Genomic DNA, 13,142 nt, shown 5'->3' on the forward strand with positions numbered 1-13,142 from the left:
CCCCTGCGGTGAGGGGGTGTGCGGGGATATGGAGTGAGGCACAGGGGTGTCAGGGATAGGGGGAGACAGAGATGGGGTGTCAGGGATGGGGGGCAATAGGAGGCGGGGGTATGGGGTGTCAGGGATATGGGGAGACAGAGATGGGGTTTCAGGGATGGAGGGCAATAGGAGGCGGGGGTATGGGGTGTCAGGGATATGGGGAGACAGAGATGGGGTGTCAGGGATGGGGGGCAATAGGAGGCGGGGGTATGGGGTGTCAGGGATATGGGGAGACAGAGATGGGGTGTCAGGGATGGAGGGCAATAGGAGGCGGGGGTATGGGGTGTCAGGGATATGGGAAGACAGAGATGGGGTGTCAGGGATGGGGGGCAATAGGAGGCGGGGGTATGGGGTGTCAGGGATGGGGGGGCAATAGGAGGTGGGGGCATGGGGTGTCAGGGATATGGGGAGACAGAGATGGGGTGTCAGGGATGGGGGACAATAGGAGCCGGGGGCATGGGGTGTCAGGGATATAGGGAGACATATACAGGGCTATGAGGGGCAGGGATATGGGAGGCATCTATAGGTGGAGACTGACAAGACACAGGGTTATGGGGGTACTGTCAGGGATGTGGGCCTGGGCAGAGATATGGGTTACAGGAATATGGGGTTGTCAGGGATATGGGGCTGACAGAGATACAGGGATTTGAGGGGCATATCCTGGGGGCTCTGGGGTTGGGTTTGAAGCCGTGTCACTGTTAAAAGTTATCCCTTTTGCTTGTCACTTTTCGTGTTGGGTAGTCACCCTTGGAGCCCAGTGCAGGCTGGAAGGGAAGGCAGGGCTGAGGTTTGCAGGGAGCAGCCAGAAGGAATTATTTTGCTACTGAGATGTGAGGGTGGATTAATACTAGGGTGACCAGACAGCAAGTGTTAAAAATCGGGACGGGGGTGGGGGATAATAGGAGCCTATATTAGAAAAAGCCCCAAACATCGGGACTGTCCCTATAAAATCGGGGTATCTGGTCACCCTAATTAATACCCCCTCTTATCCAGTTACTGTTCACACTGCGGGCAGCGCACCTGGGGTGACCGTTGGGGAAAGGATGGAATTGTTCAGGCCAGAATATTCTGTGGCAGTTATGATTCCCTGGGTGGGAATTGGGCAGAGGGGCCCTCCAATGTGGTGGGGCAGGTGACAGCAGTTGAGTGAGCTGGGAAATGGGCTGAAGGACCATAGGGCGTGGTAGGAAGCTGACACAGATAAGGCAGTTGGGAAATGGGCCTTAAGGGGAAGGGAAAAGGAGAGGCATATGGGCACTGGGCTATTAGAAGAGGAGAGATTCTTAAGAAAGTGCAGTGACAACAGCAGAGCCCCCTTGATGAGGGGTGAAAAAAGTGAGATATATTTGAAAGGGTGTAAGCTTAAGTATGTGAGGGGAGCAGAGTCAGGGACATGACCATGAGATGAAAAGAAAAGAAAAGAAAGGGAGAGGACAGAGAAGAAACCAACCAATCCAAAGAGAATATGAGAGCAATGAAAGTAAACAGGCTGTGAAATTCCCTGGGAAGATGGGTGAGCCTCTAGTTTGTTTGAATATGAAAATGAAAATTTCTGGGTGTTTAATAGTAAATGTTGTTTCCAGCAGAAGGATAAATGGGCTCAGGGGAGATATTGCTAGAAGTAAGGTGTTTCTGTGGGGGCTGGGAGTGGGCTCTTGGTCATTCAGTCTGTCTTTTACATAGAGTCCATGGCCATTTAGGATAGGATTTTCAAAAAAAGTGCTCAGCATTGTAACACTGTTCCCGCTGAAGTCAGCGGCAGGGTGTGGGGAGGGAAAAAGAGTTTACTGTTTTCTTAAATGGGAGTGGAATTAAGGTAGCTTGAGCACTTTTGAAAATTCCACCTATGGGGTCTTGGCCTTAAGTGGCCCGTGAGGCTCTTGCTGCTTCTCTCTCTTACTGAGATGCTGCGGGAGACACTGCTTGCTTAGCGTAGTAAAGTGCTGATCCTATATTTCCCCCCCACACACACACACACCCTTTTTTTTTTTTTTTTTTTGCAGAAAACAAAGTCATGATCTTTGCAGCTTTCCTATGAGATTCCTCCCAGGGTAACAACAATAGAGCCATAGAAGCAGGTAATTACATACTCAGCTGCTGCACTGTAGCAACGCTGCTGTGCAAGGTGTCACACCTGTAAACATTTCAAGGCTGAGTCCTGGCATTAGAAGTTGTTAGAGGGCTATATATGACCTGTGACTATTCTTTAATCACTCTTGGATTATGGGGAATAAACGTTTTCCACAGCTATGAAAGTGGGGAAGGAACATACACATATATTTATTGTGTGGCATCATTATATTTACAGTTTATAATCACTAGCTTACTGGGTAACTTTGCTTCATTTTCTTCATCTGCAAAACTGAGATAATGATACTTAGCTCCTTTGGAAAGTATTTTGAGCTATATGGATGAACAGTGCTATACAGTAGCTAGGTGTTACTAGGTTAATTCAAAGGCTTAATGTGAACTATAATATATAATAATTCCTCTTTGTTTGAATCTTTCCTTGGAAATGCCCTGGCTTTTGCTTTCCATTATGTGATTAATAAAGCCATGGGGACTAGAGTTTCCTGTTTATGTAGAGTGATTTGTAGCTAAGTAAAACAAATGCATGGTAAGTGATATGTAAGCTTCTCCTCTATATATGGGCAAGAGAAATTCTTTTTTAGTTAAAATGAAAGATTTTTTTTGTCCACTGCAACTTTATTTCAGAAGCATGTGAATCCCAAGATGATATGAACAGCATCGCTGCAAGAGCATAATGGTAAAACTCTTTCCCACTGGGCCTAAGGTGCCTGATAAACAGCCCTTCTCATCATCAATTGGCATGAATTTCTAATTGCATCACTTTGCTAGCAGATTCCAGACTAGTTCTAAGTAGCAAAAAATCCTCAGAACAAATCAGGGATAAATGAAAACAAAGATCAAATCTATTTTATTGTCCTTGAGTCCTGTTAACTTTTTTGAATCTCCCTTTTCTGACCACCGCTACTAATATGCTTAAGAATATTGTCTGTAGAGAGCTTGGATTAATATGTTCATAGCTGTTGTCACCAAGGGAGGGTTCTCAAGCTGGTAGTGCTCCTATGCTTTGTTTTTCAGTTTACTGTTGTGTAAACTTACCTGTAGTTCTTCTTTCAAAAGATGTCAGACAAACAACCTTGGAAACTGTATGTCTCTTTATCCCGAGAGCAGCTACAGCAGGATATCAACATGAGGTAGTCCGATGCCTAACAGTTTAGGGCAGCGATTTCTATGACTGTATTCATCTTGAATATGGAGACCAGAAGTCCCAACATACATTACTGCATCTTCATCAGAACAGATCTTACAGCAGACTGGAACGCTGCATATTGGGGCATTTAGTATCAAGAGGCTACACCACCATATTAAAGATGAAGGAGACTGCAGTCTTCTCTATTTTGTTTGTACAAATTAAGTGCAGTCCCTTGGACTTCTGAGAAGTTGTCAGTGCTGATCTCTTTTGAGAAAATGAAGCCATCTCTGCTGTAGGAGATCACTGTGCTGAAAGTGTTTACCAGTGGTAAGGACAACTCTTAACAGTAACCTCAGTAGGTTAAGAGGTAAAGGAGGATGCTGCTGAAATACAAGGAATAGATACTGTGAGCTGATGATTTACTTTAGAGCGAGTTTCAGCAATGAATAGTAAGCAGATAATGGCTAGCTCCTCTTAAAATCAATATCAGTAGTTAAGGCTTGGGCATTTTCACCTTTGTAAAGCTAAAAAAAACCACTTCATGAACACTAAAGTATCAAGCTGTTGTATGGAGTCTCATTAACATCTCATGCATTTAGCTACAAACTAATACATATTTATTACAGCATTTTGCTCAAGGATTTTAGAGTAGAAAGCCTTTTATCTGATTTCTTAAAGAGGATTTCATCCCATTCCTATTAAAGTCAATGGGAATTTTGCCAGTGACTTCAGTAGTACTCCTTGGTGATGGAAAAACTTGGGGATGAACACAAAGGTATTGTTGTTCTGTGGATGGTTGCTGCCATCGGGTGTCCCATACCATGTACTACATCCATATATCTTCCTATTGTATTTTCCACTCCATGCATCTGATGAAATGGGTTTTAGCCCATGAAAGCTTATGCACAAATAAATTTATTAGTCTCTAAGGTGCTACAAATATTCCTTGTTGTTTTTACATCCATGTAATTGCTAGAAAGTTGACCAGTCTAATCAATATTTTGTTTTTGTATGTATATATTTTTTTCTTTAAACTGTGTAGAAGTGATTTATGTTATCATATTAGTCAAATATGTTGTTTTCATCCTTCCTAAAGATATAATACTTAAGAGAGGCATGCAATAATAAACATGTCCAGCTACTTCCATCTATCTATACGTAGGTCTGTCTTTCAACTTATCCTTTCTACTTAGATTCATTTGAAGAAGGCTGCTGATGTTTGTAAGTAAGAACTATTTTCTCAAAAACTGATTTTTACAAATTTATTTCAATTTTAAAAAGAATCGATCATGTTCTCTAAGTATATACGTTTTAAGGACATATTAATTAGTATTAAAAACTGACTATGTGAACTAAAGCATTCAACAATCTCTCCAAAACCAAAACAATTGGCAGAGTACCCTGAAAATCAAGAAGTCCACACAGCTTCCTTCCCCTCCTGCCATTCCTATCTATTCCCTCACCTGTGGCTCTTGTCCCTTTCTCCCTTCTCCTATTATCCACCCTCTGGCTTCAGCCCCTTCTCAACCCTGACTCTTATGCATTCCAGCGAGGCTGCTTTCTCCGAGACGCTGTCTGGGTACCAGAGTGCATCATCCTTTTTCTTTGTGCTGCCTGAGTGTCACCGTGGGGGGTGGGAGCTTTGAGACCACCAGAGAGTCAGTCTCCCTGCTGCATTTCCAGTACCCAGTGTCATAGCTGGAGGAGCAATTGCAAGGAAAGTCATGTTCTGCCCCCCGGCAGCCCCAGGATGGAGCATACTCAGTCCAGTCACACATAGGCAATGTGAAGAGTTAAGCATGCTCAGTTTGGACAGAATACTCAGAGAATTTGGCTTCTAAACTCTGACATATCTCTGAGTATGTGTGAACTGAAATTTTCAGAGGCTCATAACTTGTTCACATTTGGGCAGATTTTCATGGAGGCAACAAAAGGCACACCCCTGTCACTATGGCAAATTTCCAGTCATGTAGGTAGTAAGAATTTTTTAACATGGCAAAACAATGTATTTTTCCTTAATCTCAGTCTGAGAAGCAGCTGAACAGTTTTTACTGAAATTTTCCAAAACAAGTCACTCTGAAGCAACCCTCTGACATGGAAATATGAACTCAAATGGTTAAAGTTTGGCAACTGAAAAGAGGGTCTTCTGCAAAGTTTTGAGCAACCTTAACTATAGGTATTGCTACCTGCAGCATCTATGCTTAAATAATCCTAACACACTTAACTGCTCTGAGACTAGAAAAAAATGGTCTTTTTAAAAATCTGAGATTCATGGAAGACTGGGGTATGAGAAGGAAGCTCCCCTTGGTTAATATAATTATAGAGTATTGGAATTAGCCAACAATGTTACTACTCTTTACCCACTGATATCCAGAAGCCCATTTGTATGATATGGGGAAGCCTTTATAGGGCAGGTATTCCTGGAATTGCTAAACTTCAAGTGAGTTTATTATAGCTGTTACTACTATCAATTTCAGCCCAGAAAACTCAGGTCTAAACAAATACAATATTATGGGAGCTGATTTACATACAGAGTAAAGGCAGAAGAGTTCTAATACATGAAATGCATGTATTTAACATTTGCAATATCACTCAATAACAATACCTATATATGTAATAAGGTGTTTCTGTAGCACTGTAGGTGTGTGATGGTTTATAGCTCAGTAAAAGAAGAAAAAAAAAAAGCAATTCTCCACCAAAAATGTTATGCTTATAAAAACCACACAGGATCTTTTATAAGGGAAAAGGCAATACGTCGCGTTTATTGAAGATACAACAATCAGCATATGCATTCAATTACCATACACACACCCACCCACCCACCAGTTGATGTTATAATTACCAGTCCAGAGTCTGGATCAACCTAGTGGCCAGCTAGGTTGATCACTGGTAGGGAGGAGCCGGGTTCCATTGGTCATGACACAATGCTCCGGGGAAGTCTTGGCAGGACGAACCCAAAGTTTTATGGCAAGGCCCCCTGTTTCTATAGTGATTTTCCTTCATTGGGACCAATGAGTTTTGCACTGTTATGCTGTAATCAATTGTTATTTGACGAGTGCTTGTTTTCTTAAATTGTTCTTTTCATTCTTTATTAGAGCTATTTTGTCCCCATTGATAGGTGCCTGTCTCATCTTTAGAGTCGTCCATCTGCATCTTGCTACATTATTATCTCTTTGTTCTTTATTCTAAATTATATAAAATACAAACATAAAATCCAATCTGTTAGGGTATGTCTACATGCAATTAAAACCTGCAGCTGACCCATGCCAGATGACTCAGACTTGGGCTAAGGGGCTGTTTAATTGCAGTGTAGACATTGGGGCTTGGGCTGGAGCCCAGCCTATAGTACCCTGAGAGGTGGAAGGGTCCCAGAGCTTGGGCTGCAGCCCGTGCCTGAACCCACAATTAAACAGCCCCTTAGCCCAAACCCACGCCACCTGGCATGGACCAGCCACAGGTATCTAATTGCAGTGTAGACATACCCTTAGAGTACAAAAAGGGACACAAACAAAGGGTGGGAGGGCTTGGGAAAGACAAGCGTTACAAAAGCAAAAGATTGTGTGACCGCCTTCTTACTTTAAGTTAATATGTAATCATTACAGTATGTAGGAAGCAGTGGTGGAAGGCTAATAAAAAGGATCTTTAAGGAGGGATGCAATTCAGTGTGGGTAGTATTCTTTATTCTGAGTGTATATCATTGCAAGACACATAATATGAGTGCCCTATGTAAATAAAGTAGCACCCCGTTTATTTGACCCTCCATTACCTGCCTCTCTCTATTAATAGAAGAGCCAGCGCATGCAGGTCCAGAAGCGGGCAATCTCTCCTATGGCCACTAGATGGCACTGCAGCTTCGCACTTTTCCATTCTCCAGTTTATGTGAATTTTTGATTATCCAATCTGGCTCTGGTCCCAATAAGATTGGATAAACTGGGTTCTGCTGTACTCCAAATATTTTATGATTTGCAAATGGCAGTACATAAAACCAGTAAGCTACACTGGTAGGATAAATTGATCTTTAAGTTTTATATATAGTGCACATCATCTATAACTTAGCCTCTAAGCAATGGGCTCCCTGCATTTTACTGGATAGGATCACAACATCTTTTTGAACTCTGATCTTTTTGTAAGTTTTATGGTATTCGCCAAATGTAGGGAAAATTTATTCTTGAGCGTGTCTGCATGGGGACACTCAGAAAAGTTAAGATGAACTAACTGTAGGTGTGAATTTAAAGAGCATTAAACCCTTGTGTGGGCTTTCTCCTTCAGAAGTAAAGTGTCTTTTATTCACCTTAATTTAATCCTCTTAAAGGAGATTAAGCTACTGCTGACTTTTATATATTGCACATGGCTGTTTGTGTCAATGCTGTGTGTCTTAGAAATTGACTTAGGCCAAGCTAACTTTGTAATGTAGCCCAAGATTAAGACTCGAATGCTAGCAAGGTTTAATTATGACCTTGTATTTATACAAAGCTTATTTTAGTCATTAATGGCATTTTCAAAGAGTAAGACAATTCACAGTAACAGAACCTGAACACACACCTGAAGTCACACTGGATGGCATTGACCCATTGTTATGATACAGGTTGAGCAATGAAAGCCTGTCATTTACATATTACATTTTCTGAATGTTTCAACAGAGGCCTTCGGCCCTGGATCTAGGGTGACCAAATATCCCGATTTTTATAGGGACAGTCCTGATATTCGGGGCTTTTTCTGTTACCCCCCATTCCCTGTCCCGATTTTTCATACTTGCTGTCTGGTCACCCTATAGATGCCATGAACGACGATACATTTTAACAGTGCAGGACAGGCTACTTCAAAGCACTGTACTGACATCCATTTTGCATTGCATATAATATTAAATAATGTAAAATTTTCTCACTGGGTGCAGTACTTAGCTGCATAGAGGGGAAACACTAGGATTCTTTTAAACATGTCTGTGTGGTTTTGGTGCAGAATTAATTCCCAAGATGCACAGAGAGTGGGCCTTGGGAATCTCCAGCGAATTTTGTGTACTTTCCCAGACTGATAGCTAGATGGTACTATTGTGTAGTGCAATAAATATTCCTCTGCCATTTCCCATAAGATGGCAGGTTAAACAGGACCAGTCACCAGTGCCTATTTATTTTAATTTTCTTAAAAAACCGAATTCAGTGCTGGCTAAAGGTGTCATATAATAACATCTTTTCAAAGTGATGTCCAGAGAACAGCTATAGTGTAGACCATAGCAGTGCAGGTTTCCCTACATCACTCACTGCCCTAGAGTGACCACTTTTAGGCATGACAGAGTAGTTCAGTCTCCATGGCTATTAAATTTTGTTCCCTCTGCCATGAGATTGCCGGTAAGGGTATCAATTGTGATGGAGATTCTTGTGGTGTGATCACCTGGTCAAGTTGGAAATGGACTGTGACCCACAAACTCATGGCACATAGGACAGACAGCCATCAGGTGATAGTTTACAGGTAATCAGTCATATAGGTCACCATCCACCTCCAAAACACCTTTTAACAGAAATACATAATAACCAAACTAACAATTTTTGATAAAATAAGAATATTTATTAACATTCAAGATTCACAACAAAATAAAGCAAATAATTTAAAAAACATTGTCAATTTGTATTTTAGGAAGAATTTTTAAAAAAAGAAACCTAAATTCAGTAACTGTTAGAAGATGATTTTAAGGCCTTAAATTCATATAGCCAGATCTAATACTATATACAAAACTCAATATTATCTCAAACATTCCCATCTGTATTCCAGATCCAGTCCCAGAATGACAGTGTTGAGGGTGTTTCCTGCTTCCCATCACTCCATGCTTATTAAAACTCAAGTCGACAGTATTTTTAAATATCCATTTAAGGTGCTCAGGTAGTATGGTGCTGGAAGCCATACAAGTATCTATATACACAGGAAAATCTCTCAACATGATTCTATTTTAATATGGTACATATCAGCCTTCCGGATATAAGGCCTCACTGATGCCATTTAATAAAGAAAGAGCAGCCCCAAAATCTCCAAGAAATTTTGTAAAAGGAATTAACTTCTTTACTTAACAAAAAACTCACGCTCCACCACAAAACAAAAGAAATATTATATCCTTCCCATGTTTCTAGTATTCCGTTTAATAGTTTTGCTAGGATTTCACAGTTTCTTGGTGATAAAAATAATTTCACAATATAGTATATAAAAATACAGTAGTATGAAGTCATCACATCAACTTTCTTATGGTCATTTTCTGGACCAGGGCTAAAACAGTTACTTTTCATACCATGATCTCATGTTCAGCTCCTAATGGACCTCTTCAAATGTGCCTCAGCATCCTTTGCACTGATTCCCACAGCACTTCTTGTGGTGTACTTCTGGCATATGAAGAGGATCAGTTGCAGAGTCCAATTTAGTGAAATGCTGGAGCCAGGGAATGGAACAAAGGCTCAGTGAAATCTCCAGAGAGCTGATAGCAATCTCTCTGTTGCTGGAAGCTACAGATATGGAATGCCTGTTCTAGGCAAACATTCTGTTAAAGCAGAGAGAAATCCAGCTGCTTGTGCCCTAACCTGATGGACTATAGAATGAGAACATCACTGAAAGAAAAACAGATGGTTCTCTGAAGACGTCCACGCAGTATGCAGCAGCAGTCAAAAAAGCAAACGGGATGTTAGGAATCATTGAAAAAGGGATAGAGAATACGACGGAGAATATCTTATTGCCCTTATATAAATCCATGGTATGCCCACATCTTGAATACTGCGTACAGATGTGGTCCCCTCATCTCAAAAAAGATATACTGGCATTAGAAAAGGTTCAGAAAAGGGCAACTAAAATGATGAGGGGTTTGGAACAGGTCCCATATGAGGAGAGATTAAAGAGGCTAGGACTTTCAGCTTGGAAAAGAGGAGACTAAGGTGGGATATGATCGAGGTATATAAAATCATGAGTGGTGTGGAGAAAGTGAATAAGGAAAAGTTATTTACTTGTTCCCATAATATAAGAACTAGGGGCCACCAAATGAAAATAATGGGTAGAAGGTTTAAAACAAATAAAGGGAAGTTCTTCTTCACTCAGCGCACAGTCAACCTGTGGAACTCCTGGCATGAGGAGGTTGTGAAGGCTAGGACTATAACAGGGTTTAAAAGAGAACTGGATAAATTCATGGAGGTTAAGTCCATTAATGGCTATTAGCCAGGATGAGTAAGGAATGGTGTCCCTCGCCTCTGTTTGTCAGAGGGTGGAGATGGATGGCAGGAGAGAGATCACTAGATCATTACCTGTTAGGTTCACTCCCTCTGGGGCACCTGGCATTGGCCACTGTCGGTAGACAGGATGCTGGGCTGGATGGACCTTTGGTCTGACCCAGTATGGCCGTTCTTATGTTCAGGGACTGTAGCCTGTTTCTGGATGGTTTAGCCACTTAGGAGTACATTTTCAAAGTGTTGTGGGTGGCGTTTTAGGATCAACATAAATAGGAGTCATGTGATTAGACCTCATACTACAAGAATCTCTCTACAGTGGTTACTCTTCCCCTCCACTGCACGCCACTCAATCCCCCTTTAGCTGAATGGAGGTTGATTCAGGGCAATCATTTCTTCCATCTCTTTGGTGCCCTGTTCTTGTTCAAAAGAGGAGATGTAACAGTGCCTTTGAAACATCAAATAATCCTCAGCATCTCTATGAGGTAGGTATATATTGTAATATTCCCATTTTACAAGGGTAAATTGGAGGAAAGGATAAGCAAGTTGCCTAAAGCTACACAGCAAAGCAGTACTTAGAACTCAATTGCTCCTCAGTCCCTGATCTGTACTCAGGCTGTAGACCATACCACTCTGATTATAACAAATAACAGAGGAACATGTAACTTTCTAAACACAGTGTTATACTCCAGAGACACTGAGAAATCACACTGTAGGCAGACAATGGATAACTGCAAACTCAAAAGCAGTATGACAGCTTTGCTTTTTTGAGAGATTTCTACTGTTGAGTCAAAGGCATCTTCTCCTTTTATGAAAGTGAGAAGAGATGTGTAGAAGACTTGGACAGCAGCAGTGGATCTAATCAGTGTAAATTTTTTACCCAGTATTTTCCTTTCCGCCTTGCCCGCTAGCATAAATTAATTTTATTAAATCAGATTTTTACCAAATCTCTGCTGGATGTGTTTTTCATAATAAACACGGTCAAGTGTTTTCCATCCCCTACCAATATGTTCTAAAATTACTTTATATTTACATATAATTCTCCAGCATCAGTAAATTATTCAAAAAGATAGAGGAATAAATTTTGGCTTATCTTGCAGTTTATGGAATTACATTTAAAAAAAATGTTATTTTTTCTACCATCTATTGGTCATGTCATGATCAGACTCTGAACTACAGCAGATTAGACTTTCCAATGCCAATGCTACTCTCCCAGGATCCTTTATAAATTAGGAGTTACTTCTGACCTCATCATATTCCTTTGGCATCCATGATAACTTTACATTTTTTATATCACTATTTTTGCCAATTTTGTAATCCCAGCAGTATTCCGGAGATAACAGTTTAGTAGGCTTGTTTATAAAATAATATTTGTTTAAGTGGCTTTCATCATGCCATATTGCCTCAGTGTTCCTTTCTTTGTCTTTTTTAATCCCTTCATAACATTCCCTGGTAAGGTTGAAAACACGAAGAGGAGTACCTCCAAAGACAGCAGCATGATAATAATAGTCCCCCTGCGTCAACGGAATATAAGCTGTTGACTGGGGATTTCTCTCATAAGTGAATTTCTCTTTATCTGTCTTGTAAAACCAAGCTTGGAGCTGTGCTACAGACTCATCAAGCGTCTCCAAACCATAGTCACTCTGGAAAACTTGATCCACGTCCATACAAAACATAAAGTCTACTTCATACTTGATGTGGCTTTCAATAAGGTCCCCTATGGTCTTCATGCGCATCATACTTATATCTTGCCATCGGCTTTCTTTATTAACTTGGAATACTTTAGATGTCCGCAGGGGTCCCAGTTCCATCAAAGGCATTTTCGAGAGATCATCCACCATAACGTAGAAAATCACTTTATGGCCAACCATGAAGAAACTGTCTGCAGATATTAAGAAGGTTTTTAAATACTTATCGAGATACCTAGAAAAAAATGGGAAAATCATTAACTTTCTTTATCTACAGTTGGGGAATAAACTAGGGTCAGTGGGCTAAATTCATGTTAATGTAATCCTGTTTCAACAGTATTCCCTTAGAGCAGTGGTTCTCAAACTTTAGCAACTCAAGGATCCCCATTTTGATTTAAAATTTTGCCGCAGACCCCCAAGCCTCCCACTCCACCCCTTCCCCCAAGGCCCCAGCCCTGCCCCATCTCTTCCCACCCCTGCTCCGCCCCTCCTCTTCCCTGCCTCTTTACGCACCCTTCCCCACCCTCCCAGCGTTTCCTGCATGCTGGGAAACAGTTGTTTCCCAGCTTGCAGGAGATGCTGGGAGGAAGTGGAAGGAGTTGATCAGTGTGGCCTGCGGACCCCCTGGATCCTTGTGGGCCCCAGTTTGAGAAACGCTGCACTTGGGAACTTTTAGTGCATGCCAGCAGGGTCCGCCTGGGCCAGGTTAGTGCATAACACAGTAGTGTACACTAGAATTTACACCCCTCTGGTGCAGACTAATGCACCATGTTGACAATACTTCAATTTCTAGAAATTATTTTTCAGAGTATTAAGCGTTATGTAGCACTTCATACATTCAAAGCACAGCTTCCATTGACTTCATTTACAGATGTGAGTGCTCAGCACTTCTGCAAGTCAGATCCCAGCATCTCAAGACAGGCACCCAGAAAACGAGGACCCAACTGAGGCAAGTTGGGTTTAAGAGAGTTGCATCACACAAACTCTGTGGTAAAGGCAGAG

General features: G+C 41.4%; 1 protein-coding gene and 1 long non-coding RNA gene across 8 annotated transcripts in view; one reads left to right on the forward strand and one right to left on the reverse strand.

The window, feature by feature from the left end:
• The first annotated feature begins 785 nt into the window (after nt 1-785).
• Nucleotides 786-2,783, forward strand: LOC141999865 (uncharacterized). The gene is made up of 3 exons (XR_012642099.1): nt 786-1,552; nt 2,043-2,117; nt 2,755-2,783. It is a non-coding gene; the product is annotated as an uncharacterized LOC141999865 (long non-coding RNA).
• Nucleotides 2,784-8,951: 6,168 nt separating this feature from the next.
• LOC141999868 (N-acetyllactosaminide alpha-1,3-galactosyltransferase-like) overlaps nt 8,952-13,142 on the reverse strand; it is a 78,625-nt gene continuing 74,434 nt past the window's right edge. For all 7 annotated transcript variants that reach the window (XM_074973706.1, XM_074973699.1, XM_074973700.1 and 4 more), the window contains one exon: nt 8,952-12,375. In XM_074973706.1, coding sequence (XP_074829807.1) covers nt 11,682-12,375 — 694 coding nt within the window. In that variant the 3' untranslated portion in view covers nt 8,952-11,681. The remainder of the gene's footprint in view (nt 12,376-13,142) is intronic.

This window comes from Natator depressus, chromosome 16 (assembly GCF_965152275.1).
Source record: "Natator depressus isolate rNatDep1 chromosome 16, rNatDep2.hap1, whole genome shotgun sequence".
Classification (NCBI taxonomy): domain Eukaryota; kingdom Metazoa; phylum Chordata; order Testudines; family Cheloniidae; genus Natator; species Natator depressus.